Below are 13,909 nucleotides of genomic sequence, written 5' to 3' on the forward strand. Positions count from 1 at the left end.
CCACCATTACAGAGTTAGCATTGCACATGGTGGTATGCGAGATTATAATTACCATCTTTGGGAACAGTAAATCTTGGGTTTTAGTGGCTTGTATGTAATTTTTCAGTGCTTCATGGTCAAGCCAGGCTAAAACTGGAGGAATTAAGTAGGGATTAAATTCATGGCTTGGATGTTAGTTTTCCAGGAGTTTAAAAGGAAGGAACAAAGTGGGTCAAATTAATCTGTGGTGTAATAGACTGAACTATTGTCCAGGATGGAACAGTATAGCACCCACAACAAATAGCTAGGGCCTGATTCTCAACAGCCTTGCAGCCATGTACACCCATGCAAAGTGGGCGTAAAACAGTACGCTTCTGATTTAGTAGCACCCTACAACCACTCTGCATGGGTGTGAATTACTGTACAAGGGACCCGGCCGTGGAGACTCAGCCCATGGAATCTAGCCTGCCCAGCCTCTGCATTCATAAGGGTTACTTTTTTATTCGTTGAAGGGTATAAATAATGCTAGCCTTACCGCAACTTCTTCTGTCTGCATCAAGAGGTCACATGGGGGCTTCAAAGCCTTTGGCCGGCTAGCAAACCAGTATGTGATCATAGCTGCAAAGGCACCAATGCCAACTAAGGTGGTAGCTGGCAAGCTGTGGAAAAACTGGCTGAAGCTGTCAAACTCGGGCAGCCGCAGGCTCCTCAAGATTTCCTGTGCTTGCATCTTTTCAAAGATTGAAAGGGCAAATTCTGCAGGATCCAAAGGAAAAAAATGAGTTAATGCCACAGGATTAACAGACATAGTAGACATAGGCCAAAACATTTGCCATACTTCTCAGGGAACGAAGGCAAGGAAAGGCAGTTCTCTCTTTACCTTTTAGAAACATACTGCTATGCTGACCCAGAAACAGCTGTCCACAGAAAAAGAAAAAAGCAAAAAAGGCGCAGCTACAAAAGAATGGCACAGAGCAAAAAGCATAATTAGCATCACAGCAAGAGGAACCATGTATATTTAGACTGTTCTGTGTCTGAAACATGTATCGAAAGCCCCCTGGCTCTGCTTGAAACCAGGCCCTTACAAACAAAGGCAGAGAGACTGAGGCATGGAAGGCAGCTGACTGCTAGAAGAGATGCCTTTAACCTGCATGGATTTTTTCCATTTCAAATATTCTTAGCACTGGTGATAATCACATGATAACTGAAAGTGGCAGTGTACCCTCGGCAAAAGGATGCGTCGCTTCCGTCAGCGAGAGGATCCTTGACTATTCCACACTTCACAGTCATTACAGAGACGCAGAGTTTTGAAAATGACTAAGAATTTAGCAGCAGCTATTTAAAGCTGCAGCTTTTTCTTTTACTTTGTGAGCCAACATCTTTCAGGAAGCCTGTAATTTTTCTCCCACCTCTAACTCAAGGTACTGACTTCTGTGAGCCCCTGATACTGTGCTGTCGTATCTCTTAAGTAAAATAGAAATAAAATTAGCAATCTCTCCATTTCTTCTTTCCCAGCCTGTAGGAGAAAAAGCCCGATTAGTTTGTGTGTCGGTTTTCGTATGTATCTGAAGAACAAATTGAAAGGAAGCCAAGTCAAAGCGATGAGTTTTGCATTTAGTTTTGATGTGGTGCATTCTAATCTCTTGTAGGAGAGAGTTCCAGAGTCTAGGTCCAGTTCCTGTGAAAGTTCTTCCTGTGCTCTTGAGCTTTCCCCTGATTGGTCAACAGTTTCATTGTTTGGGTGGAATACAGCTCCTTCATGGGAGGTCCTGGCTGCAGTGGCAGAGGTGATTTCTCAGGTAGCTAGGGCCAATCTAACAGTGAGCTCTGAATATCAAGAGACAGACCTTGAACTGGACTCTGCATGCTTTGGGGAACAAGTGCAAGGAGCAGAGCACCAAAGTTATGTGTTTATGCATCCCATGCTGCTCAGCCAATGACCTATTGTGCTTTGTACCACTGGGAGCTTTTTCGGGCTCTTTGGATTCATTCTGATGTGTAATGAGGTGCAATGATCAAGCCTGAAGGTCAGGAATGTGAACGTAAGAACAGTCATACTGGGTCAGACCAAAGGTCCATCAAGCCCAGTATCCTGTCTTCAGACAGAGGCTGGTGCCAGATGCTTCTGAAGGAATGAACAGAACAGGGCAATTTATCGAGTGATCCATCCCTTGTTGTCCAGTCTCAGCTTCTGGTAGTCAGAGGTTTAAGGAAACCCAGAGCATGAAGTTGCATCCCTGACCATCCTGGCTAATAGCCATTGATAGACCTACCCTCCAAGAACTTGTCAAATTCTTTTTTGAACCCAGTTATAGTTTTGGCCTTCACAACATCCCCTGTGAATGAGTTCCAGAGGCTGACGATGCATTGTTTGAAGAAGAACTTCCTTTTGTTCGTTTTAAACCTGCTGCCTATTAATTTCATTGGTGACTCCTGGTTCTTGTGTTATGTGAAGGGATAAATAACACCTCTCTGTTCTCTTTCTCCACACCATTCAGGATTTTATAGACCTCTCTCATATCCCCCCCCAATCATCTCTTTTCTAAGCTGAATAGTCCCAGTCTTTTTAACCTCTCCTCCTATAGAAGCTGTTCCATACCCTTACATATTTTTTGAATATGTAAAAGCGCCACATATGTTCTAAGTCTGAGGTTTACTTGTTTCCTGCTGGGTGGTGGCGGGGGGGGGGGGGGCAGGGGTTAGCAAACTGTTGAGTATTTGATCTTTATCAGGCCTTTCTTTAACTTATTGCTGGATCTTTACAGCCAAGCCCTCCCACTGTGTCCCTGACCATATTATATGTCAACTTCGGGCTCCTATGAGCATACTGTTTGCAGATGGCAACAGATCAGCCTGCTTGTATGTAAATTTCAAATGGCTAACTACCACCTGGGGCCTGATCCTGCAGCTCTTACACATGTGAGCAGTGCCAGTGAAGTCAGTGGGATTATTCCTGTGAATACAGGCTGCAGAAGCAAGGAGGAGGCTGTCAAAGTGCTGATTCTATGCTACTGGAGGATCTGCTATGCAAGAGGGATCCTCAGCTGGCCACAAGGCCACCTTTAAGTCCACTGTCTTCTTGAGAGTCACAGAAGAACGGGGTTAAGGAGAAGAACCTTAAGAAAGAGCCGTAGACATGTAAATGGTTAGATCATGATAATATACCAGTAGATGGCACTCAAAAATATGCAGCATTTGTGCACTGCAACTGGCTCCTAGGGCTCAGCTCTTAACAGTGGGAGACAGATCAAGTACAGATGCTTTATGCTGCGTAATTGATCACAGTGTTATAGGTTTTAGTGGCACAGGGAACGTGCTGCTGTGTGGACTGGCCAGTACAATTCTAGCAAAGAAGACTGGATCTGACTTCCCTCACTTACTCCAGTTAACTGATTTCGATAAAGTTACTCCTCATTTACACCACTGAGAGGATAATCAGGTCAGAAGGGCATCATTTCATCACTGTGCTAGGATCCCTTGCCTCACAGGGGTTATAGGGCAGGCCTGCGTCCCTCTGAAAAACACGCCCGGTACCGGGAAGCCCAATGGCCACGTGCTATGCTCCCACAGCTATCTCTGCTCTACTTCTGCAGCACTCCCAGCTGCAAGGGGCACTCAGGGGAGGAGCAGAAGAGGGCCAATGAAAGCAGAGGGTGCGAGACATACGCCTGGGGCAGTCTCACAACTTGGCAGTTCTGAACCCCAGTAGGCTCCACAAGGATCAGTGAAGCAGGGGCCTCAACTTAGGGAAGCTCTGAGGACTCCCCTAGTCTGTGCCAAAGGCCGCGCCGTCTGTGTAGTCCCTGAACAGGAGAGGCCCAAGATACCTCCATTGTGTCCTATGCTGGCACCAGTGCAGGCATCTCCCTGCTGCAGAGCGATTAGGATCCTTCCACTGCAGAGGAAGAAGAACCTCCTCGAGAGCAAATGCTCCCTCATTGGCCCAGTCCTGAACCAGGGTAGCCAATATAACTATTCAATTCTCTGTTACCAGAAGGGCTGAATATTTTCCCTGGAGTACAGATGGGGAGGGGAGACCAGAAAGAACGAGAGGAAAAAATCCTTTTCGGTGTAGATCCTCAGCTACTGAAAGGGACACTGTTGAGGTTGTTAGGCATTAACTACCTTGGCAATTGCCCCATGTTGTAGGTCTGGCCTCTAAAGACTCTAGCAATGGAGGTTTTTTTAAAGGGATATATTTCTTCAGCACTAAAAATCAAAGGAAAGAGAGGGGGAAAAGAGACCCTCAACTTATCTGCTTCCTTCTGTAAAGAGATCAGTGCACATATAGGGAGCCAAAAGAGTTGAAAAGTCATGTGACATGTCACAGTAATAGGAAGGGACACCACGCAGCCCCCAGATCACTCCCTTTCAAATTCAGGAATGGTTTTGTCTTTGGTGATATAAGGAGGAGACTTGCCCTGGCATATTATTGCCGTCCTCAGTGGATCAGTGCAGTGGGGCTCATTCAGACACAAAACAGAGACAAGTCATTGAATTGGGATCTTTCTGAATACATATTCTGTCAGAGGTGTCAAGTGGTACGTGGAGTGATCGCCTTGGGTATAGAGACTATGAAGGCAGGTAGGGTAGGTAGTGAATGGGGAAGAGCTGCTGCATGGCTGCTACTGCTGTCTCAAGGCTGGAATAGCCCCCACGGCTGCTGCTCCCACTCCATTCCACTCCTCAGGAATGTATTTCGGGGAATCCCAGACATATTGGCTCTGGCCTCAGCCCCTCAAAATCCCTAGGTACAGGGAACCCAGAAGGAGCTGTGCCTTATGTGATACAGGGGGTGTCCTGCTTCCTGTCCTGTACAGTTGAAGCACCCTACCAATTCAGCTCAGGTCAGGAGTCTCAGGACCCTATTTGCCAGCAGCTGGAGGGATAGATCTTCAGTGGGTGTAAGTCAATGCATTTCCATTGCCTTCAATGGCGTGATGCCTACTTATACCAGCTGAGGATCCCGCACTGTTTGATGAATCTCCTTGCTTTTTTCTTTTATGTACAAAACTGTGATCATCGGTATAAAGGACATATCCCCCATCCCATAATCAATGGCTTGCTTGTCTCCAGAAATCTGGGCCTGATTCCTCTCCCACAGGGTGACAACCACAAGTAATTCCATCAACGTTAATGGAGCTGCACTGGTGTGAGAGAGATTTGTTTGTGTGTTGAATATACAAGTCACAGCCTGTGTTTTAAATAACTGCTTCATGTTGACTGAGGTAAGCAAGCTCACAAGGCAACCCCCCTTAGCTTTGAAACTATGAGGGGAAAATACCCCAGGCCCAGGTAAATTAGAATCATAGAATATCAGGGTAGGAAGGGACCTCAGGAGCTCATCTAGTCCAACCCCCTGCTCAAAGCAGGGCCAATCCCCAACTAAATCATCCCAGCCAGGCCTTTGTCAAGCCTGACCTTAAAAACTTCAAAGGAAGGAGATTCTACCATCTCCCTATGTAATGCATTCCAGTGTTTCAGCACCCTCCTAGTGAAAAAGTTTTTCCTAATATCCAACCTAAACCTCCCCCACTGCAACTTGAGACCACTACTCCTTGTTCTGTCATCTGCTACCACTGAGAACAGTCTAGAGCCATCCTCTTTGGAACCACCTCTCAAGTAGTTGAAAGCAGCTATCAAATCCCCCCTCATTCTTCTCTTCAGCAGACTAAACAATCCCAGTTCCCTCAGCCTCTCCTCGTAAGTCAAGTGTTCGTCCCCTAATCATTTTTGTTGCCCTTCGCTGGACGCTTTCCAATTTTTCCACATCCTTCTTGTTGTGTGGGGCCTAAAACTGGACACAGTACTCCAGATGAGGCCTCACCAATGTCGAATAGAGGGGAATGATCACGTCCCTTGATCTGCTGGCAATGCCCCGACTTATACAGCCCAAAATGCCATTAGCCTTCTTGGCAACAAGGGCACACTGTTGACTCATATCCAGCTTCTCATCCACTGAAACCGCTAGGTCTTTTTCTGCAGAACTGCTGCCTAGCCACTCGGTCCCTAGTCTGTAGCAGTGAATGGGATTCTTCCGTCCTAAGTGCAGGACTCTGCCCTCGTCCTTGTTGAACCTCATCAGATTTCTTTTGGCCCAATCCTCTAATTTGTCTAGGTCCCTCTGTATCCTATCCCACCCTCCAGCATATCTACCACACCTCCCAGTTTAGTGTCATCTACAAACTTGCTGAGGGTGCAGTCCACGCCATCCTCCAGATCATTAATGAAGATATTGAACAAACCGGCCCCAGGACTGACCCTCGGGACACTCCGCTTGATACTGACTGCCAACTAGACATGGAGCCATTGATCACTACCCATTGAGCCTGATGATCTAGCCAGCTTTCTATCCACCTAGTTAGTTGGGAGGGAGATGGTTAATGGTGTCCCTTTAAATTGCCAGAGCACAATTTAAGGCTGCACCAGCGGTTGGGCTTTGAGAGACAAATCTTTTACGGTAAAGGAAGCTGAGCATCCTTTTGTCTCATGCCCTCTGTCCCCTGTTCAGTCTCTGTAGCCGCTGGCTGATTATTGGAAAGGATTCTGTTCCCGTGGGGAGCCCCCAAGTATTTATGCACTAAATGTATGCACTAAAATGCTGTTGCACTAAATGTATGCACTAAAATTAATAGAAAACTATATGGTGTTTCTTCCTCGGAGTCATTGCACGTGATTTATTTAAGGTCAGGCTAATTGTCTCTCAAGTTTTCTGTCACTTCATGCTGAATATGCTCTAGAAAACATATTTAGCTGCTTTTAGTAAGTAATTTTAATAGTACGTGTGCTGAAAGCTACACACATAATAAATAGCTAGACCCTGTCCCAAAGAAAGAGCTTGTAGACTTAGTGTACAGTGAGAGAAAACAAACCAAGCAGGGTGAGGTAGGGAAGACAGGATGACAAACAAATTATATTCAGTGAAATAAACAGTCTTGTCAGCCCAAAGCCCAGCCATTGTCTAGTGTTTTATAGGCATCAGAGCAGACCTGACTTGGAGGAGGACAATGGAGTGAGTGTACAGATTTTTAGGGAGAGCGCCTCCCATGGATAAGGGGTTTGTCAATAATCCCTGCATGTATTTAATAAAAATCTTCCTTCATGAAAAATACTAAAACCAAGTTAGTTTCAGGTCCCAGATTGGGGCCTTTAGGTTCTACTACAATAATTAAACATTCACCCTATGTTTCCGTTTGGAAATATCTTCCTATCTAGGAATGGATCCCTGGCCTCTAGGCACCTTTACAGAGTTCTGATTATTTAACACAGTGTCTAATTACATTATTCTGGCAATTTAGATCCATGTTACAAAGCCGCAGGACGTGCTGGATCAGAGTTAACAAAGTGGCACAATAGACTGCGGTTACATCCTAAAGTGTTGATTGTCCCTTTATCTCAAGCAGAATTTCTTCAACACCATATTGGCCATGATTTTAAAATCAATGTGTAAATCAGCAGGTTTTCACTAACCGACCACAAACAGATGGAAGCTCATTGCTAAGCAATTCTTAAGGCGGAGTGAGAGCCTTGCACATCTAGGTTACTTAAATTTTCTGATGCTTACAGAAGAGCAGTCAGTCTTAATAAGGTTATTTGGCCAAGTTTGCAAATTGGTGCCAGAGTAACTAAGAAGGGAATCTGACTTGCTTTCTGATTATACTGTCTGTGGTCTCTCTAATTTGGAAACAACCCTCCCAATAAGTTGGTGAGCAATGCTGGAACCACTTATGCAAGCAAGCACTGGACAACAAACTAGAAAAGGCGTTAAAGGGGTGGGGAAATGGAGCAGAGCTTTGCAACCCACGTGGTGGGGGAGGTCAAGCTTTCTCAGCTGCAGCCGTTGCTTTTAATGTTTGCCAGGCAGAATGTGCTTGTACCTAACATCAGGAACCATTCCTTGAGGGACATCTAAAAGGAGAAAATTAGTGATCAGGTTGAACTTCAGCATTCGGATCACCACCGAGAGCAAGGTGTACTGGGGCACTAGACCTTGTTTTGGGTATTTTAGGGTAGATTCCCAACAATAAGGGCAAGTCTTGACTTGAAGCGAAGGGTGAAGCCTCCCCTAGCACAGGCCAGATGCCTGTATGTTAAGGGATGGGTGGTAGTCCTGGTGTGCTGTACAGAACGGAGAGAGCTTGACTACCTCTTTAGCCATGTCTCAGGAGAGTGGATTATTATTGCACACGATTGCTTTGTAGCCTAGGAACACAGTTTAAGGCCAGAAGGGACCACCAGATCATCCAGTTTGACCTACCTATCACAGGCCATTAAATTTCTCAAACAGCCCCCTGTTCAGTCCAATGACTTCAGCTGAACTACTGCCCTGGCTCTTTGCTACATGTTAGCATGGTGTAATGTGTGTGAAACATCTAGATTTTGTAAGTTGTTGATTGGTTTTAGAAAACTCAAAGCGGTGTCTTTTACCTTCCAAGAGAGTATGGTGTTTTCATTTAAAATTGGCAGGGGAAAGGTATTTGGCTGGGGTGGAATTTGACCTATATGGAGCTATTTATTCTTGCATATAGTACATTCCCATTATATAAGAACAATGTTAGGAGGTCCATGAAATTGCAAATACAGTAAGCAGAATGTCATTAGTAGCGTCCGCTGATGAATGATACATTATAAAATCTACAGTAATAGGCAAAGTTTCCCCATGACTCCTAGGGGAAATAATTTTCAATTGGGCTCATTCCATCTGCTACAGTAAATACTCCAGGGAAAATCCAAATATTAAAATCAATTTAATGTATTAGGTACATGTATGATTCTTGATTACTGGTGGTTATTCAAGATCCCATGACCCATAACCCCAGCGTCCTGCTAAATTCCCACTTGGGCAATTACTTTCTGCCAACCTGAAAGTTTCCTCTGTAGTTTCATATGGCTAAAATAAGTGCCAAGGTACTTCAGAAAAAAGGTACTTTACATATATTACATTCAAAAAGTAGGTCTGAGAGGAGGACAGACAGTCCCCCTTCACTTCGTGATTGAAACACCTGCATCATGCTAATGAGCGCTTTTAAACAGTTCCTGTATTCCTTCCTCCTCAGAAAGGACTATATTTCAGGGGCAAGTTTAGTGATTCCTGTGTTTGTGAAGTTTGTAAAGATTTTCAAATCCTTTGTGATTAAAGGAGTTATAACTATGTTATTATTATTAATAACTCAGTCTAAAACACATTGCAAAGCATCGTGGAGGATTCCATATTGATGGAAATAACACAAACAAATGGGAAATTAGACCTGCACACTGTGCGTTCCAATACATTAATCAACTCAGCAATCCGAACAAATCAGTGGCAGGATTGCTGGAATCTTTGCATACACTAACTTGCAGATGCAGTAAGTAAAATTTTAGGGAGTGTTGCATAATATTTTCCTGGTTATACTTACATGTTTTCATGGTTTAAAAACCATGATTTGAATGGTTTCAGAGTAGCAGCCGAGATTTTAGGTGTGTAATTTGAAATCACATTTCACTCCCATCCTCACTAATGAGGATAAAGAACTTCTCAGTTTCTCATTTCTCATATTCAGAATCTATAGTTTCTAGAGTAACTCAGTCAGTGACCCCTATTTCTGATTACATATGATTTTAGTATTATTGTGCTGCAGATCTTATCTGGCTTGGCTCTTGCAACAGTTAATCTTGCATCTAAAAGTGGCTTGGCAATGACCCTGTCCTTAACTATGTTTGGGTAAGTGGCCTTGCTTTTGGAACATAGCCCACACTTACAATGTCAAAATAACTCAGACAGCAGCAGCATCTGGACATAGGGGAAAGGCACTGGTTGCTCTGGGCTGACCACAGCGAGAAGAATTTTGTAATGGGGGGTGTGTGTGTGTGTCTCTGTGGAAGATCTTCCACTTTTGCTCATACAACCAGGACAATCTCGAATCTCTTTTGTGTCCTTGTCCTTGTGAAAGGCACCATGCTCTCTCAACAAGATCAAACTGATGCTGTTCGAATCACTCCTCTGTGATTCCATTTTGTCCCCTTCCATTACCTGCAATTGATGCACTTTTACGGAACAAATTCCTGTCACATAAACCACTGACAGACAATAAGTTCCCTCTAGGCTGCGCGGCCATGCAGCTGCCTATTAAGCCCCGCGCAGGGGTTCAGGGCTGCGGCGGGAAGAGGCGTCCCTCCCCGCTGGCCCCAGAGCAGACCTGTCCCACACTTGCCACTGTCGGGGGAGAGGAGCCCCTCCCTTGGCCCAGCTCAATTCCACTGGAACTGCCGCGGAGGAGAGGCACCTCTCCCCCAGCTGCTACAGTGAGAGAGGGGGCTGGGGGGGTGGGGGATGGAGTCCTTTCTCCATGCCGCAGCCCTGGGACAGCCTGCACCCCCAAACCCCTCATCCCTGACCCCACCCCAGAGCCTGCCCCACCCTGCACCCCAACCCTCTGCCCCAGCCCTGAGTCCCCTCCTGCACCCCGAGCCCCTCATTCCCGGCCCCACCCCAGATCCTTCACCCCTAGCTGGAGCCCTCACCTCCTGCACCCGATCCTCTGCCCCAGCCCTGAGCTCCCTCCCACACTCCGAACCCCTCAGCCCCACCCCCACCGCATGACTTATGTGCGCCAATATGAGGGTGATGTGTCACACGTACCTCCATATTGGTGCACATAACAAAATTCATTCCACACATGGACATAAAAAATTAGAGGGATCACTGCCTATCGTAAATGAAAGTTTTCTGGTGTGCCTACTGCAATAAATACCTCACTGGCATTCAAAAGTGCTGGTGAACGCTGTCTACCTTGCCTTCCCTCTTCAGGTATGCAACTCTACTGATATGAAAACTTTGATGTTACAATTTATTTTATATTGAAGTTGAAGCTTCAAAGTTTTCACTTGATTTCTAAATTATTCTTATGCGGGAGAGATAAGGCAGGAGAAAGGAAGGGGGAGAGGGTAAAAATATGTGCAAGTGAGAAGAGAAGGGAAATGGACCAAAGAAAAGGCTAGTTAACTATCAGGAGGGAATGAATATAGATCAGATGTCCTGAGGTGGCCAGAACTGAGCATAATGTCTCAAGTCTCTAGAGCATGTGCTGGTTTAGGGTGAAGATGCCTTCTGCAGTAGCGTACATTTACTCTCCATCTATAGATGTATCGGTGGCTTGAATTACCTGCCAGGCTCTGGTAATAACTAATACTCACTTTGATTATTCTAAAATTCCAAATGTTCCGTACTTGAACTCAGTACATGAAAGAGCTGTTGAATAGGCCAGGGAGATCAACTCTTTTATAGTTCTTATAAGGGGCAATAATCCATTCGTGTAACTGAAAATATTCACCCTTTTCACTTGTAGTAAGAACACCTTTGCTTAATCCTCAACCATTCTATGCAGCTAACTGTATAAAAGATGCCCTATTCCCATCTTTAATAGATCAATTATGGCTAAAAAATTCCAATGAGCATATCTTAAAGCAGCACCACATGAAAGCAAAACTATATCAATGAGCCAACATTATTCTGACAATCACTCAAATATGCTTCTCATTTTTTAATCTCTAATTCAGTGGTTCCCAAACTTGTTCCGCCTGTTGTGCGGGGAAAGCCCGTGGCGGGCCGGGCCGGTTCGCTTACCTGCCGTGTCTGCGGGTTCAGCCGATCACGGCTCCCAGTGGCTGCGGTTTGCCTGGAGCAGCCAACCGGAGCAGCCTGCGCCGCTTCCAGCAGCTCCCATTGGCCTGGAGCAGCGAACTGCGGCCACTGGGAGCCACGATCTGCCGAACCTGTGGACGCGGCAGGTAAGCGAACCAGCCCGGCCCGCCACAGGCTTTCCCTGCACAAGTGGCGGAAGAAGTTTGGGAACCACTGCTCTAATTTATCGTTCTCCCTTCCAGTGTCACAAATACAGTCTATAAAAAGGTAAATCCCAGAGTTTTCTGGACCTGGATTTGCACTCTGAGGTGGACAATAGCTTAGTACTCAACAGTGCCATCAGTTGGTGGATCACTAGAAAGCCTAATTTAAAATAAGCTACTCCAAGTATGCCCATTTGAGGCGGGTGTTTTTAATAGTTTATACTGTGCTGGAAATATAAAATTATACTGCAACTGGATTGCATTATGCTAGACCACACTGATCTCAAACACCCAGAATCTCCCCTTGGTTGCTGTAGGTAGCTGGCAACCCATACACTCCTTCTAGTTTAGACTGTGGTTCTGGACCATCAAATATTGCCCCCCCCGACTCCACACCGGGAGGCTACAAAGATAGTGTAAAGCTATTTCCAGTCTTGTATTGAGCATAGCTTGGCCAAACCAGAGAATCTGCCTTCTAGTTTAAATACATCATTAATCAAAATGTAGACCATAACTGCACTATTAGTTTATGTTTAATATCAGGTATGTCACTCAAGTAGACTGACTGATCTTACACTGGTCTAAACTGTAACTCCAGTGAAGTCAATGGAGTTAATGGGTTTAACCCCAGTGTGAGAGCAGAATCAGTCCCATGGTATGTCTATGATGCAGTTTAAATTTTACTGAATGTCCAATTTGGTTACCTGATGACAATATTCCTATAATTATTTCATATTTTTAATCCCTGTTCTGGAGGCCAGAAGTCCCAATGAGTTCAGGAGACTAAAATTTACATGTCTAGCATCCAAGTAAAATTTATCATTATATCCATATCCAAGCACAAAAGAGTATCTGAAATCACACACCCAGTTTACTGAGGTGCACTAAAGGCTGTTAGTTATAGCTATGAGCTAGCAAAAATAAGCAAGCTCTTATTTGGATTAACGCTGTCAAGTGATAAAAAAAATTGTGATTAATCACACAAGTAAAAAAATTAATCGCGATTAATTGCGCTGTTAAACTATAATAGAATACCATTTTAATATTTTTGATGTTTTCTACATTTTTCAAATATATTTATTTCAATTACAATATGAAATACAAAGTGTACAGTGCTCACTTTTATATTTAATTTTGATTACAAATATTTGCACTGTAAAAAACAAATGAAATAGTATTTTTCAGTTCACCTAATACAAGTACTGTAGTGCAATCTCTTTATCATGAAATTAGAACTTACAAAATGTAGAATTATGTAAAAAACAAACCCTGCATTCAAAAATAAAACAACTTAAAAGTCCACTCAGTCCTACTTCTTGTTCAGCCAATTGCTCAAACCAATATGTTTACATTTGCAGGAGATAAAAGGTGCTTGCTTCTTGTTTACAATGTCACCTGAAAGTGAGAACAGGCGTTCACATGGCACTGTTGTAGCTGGTGTTGCAAGATATTTACATGCCAGATGCTCTAAAGATTCATATGTCCTTTCATGCTCCAGTCACCAATCCAGGAGACGTGTGCCCATGCTGACGACAGGTTCTTCTCAATAACAATCCAAACCACTGCAGACCAACGCATGTTCACTTTCATCATCTGAGTCAGATGTCAAAAGCAGAAGAAAAGGAGTACTTGTGGCACCTTAGAAACTAACCAATTTATTTGAGCATAAGCTTTCGTGAGCTACAGCTCACTTCATCAGATGCATTCAGTGGAAAATACAGTGGGGAGATATATATACATAGAGAACATGAAACAATGGGTGTTACCATACACACTGTAACAAGAGTGATCAGGTAAGGTGAGCTATTACCGACAGGAAAGCAGGGGGGAAAAAACCTTTTGTAGTGATAATCAAGGTGGGCCATTTCCAGCCATTGACAAGAACATCTGAGGAATAGCGGGGGCGGTGGGGAATAAACATGGGGAAATAGTTTTACTTTATGTAATGACCCATCCACTCCCAGTCTTTATTCAAGCCTAAGTTAATTGTATCCAGTTTGCAAATTAATTCCAATTCAGCAGTCTCTCGTTGGAGTCTGTTTTTGAAGTTTTTTTGTTGAAGAATTGCCACTTTTAGGTCTGTAATTGAGTGACCAAAGAGATT

General features: G+C 44.3%; 1 protein-coding gene across 11 annotated transcripts in view; it reads right to left on the bottom strand.

The window, feature by feature from the left end:
* ACSL6 (acyl-CoA synthetase long chain family member 6) overlaps positions 1-13,909 on the bottom strand; it is a 111,790-nt gene that overhangs the window by 54,732 nt on the left and 43,149 nt on the right. For all 11 annotated transcript variants that reach the window (XM_084636205.1, XM_084636202.1, XM_084636212.1 and 8 more), the window contains one exon: positions 515-735. In XM_084636205.1, the coding sequence (XP_084492331.1) occupies positions 515-735 (221 nt within the window). The remainder of the gene's footprint in view (positions 1-514; positions 736-13,909) is intronic.

Source organism: Lepidochelys olivacea (genome assembly GCF_965140295.1).
Source record: "Lepidochelys olivacea isolate rLepOli2 genome assembly, chromosome: 8".
NCBI classification, from domain to species: domain Eukaryota; kingdom Metazoa; phylum Chordata; order Testudines; family Cheloniidae; genus Lepidochelys; species Lepidochelys olivacea.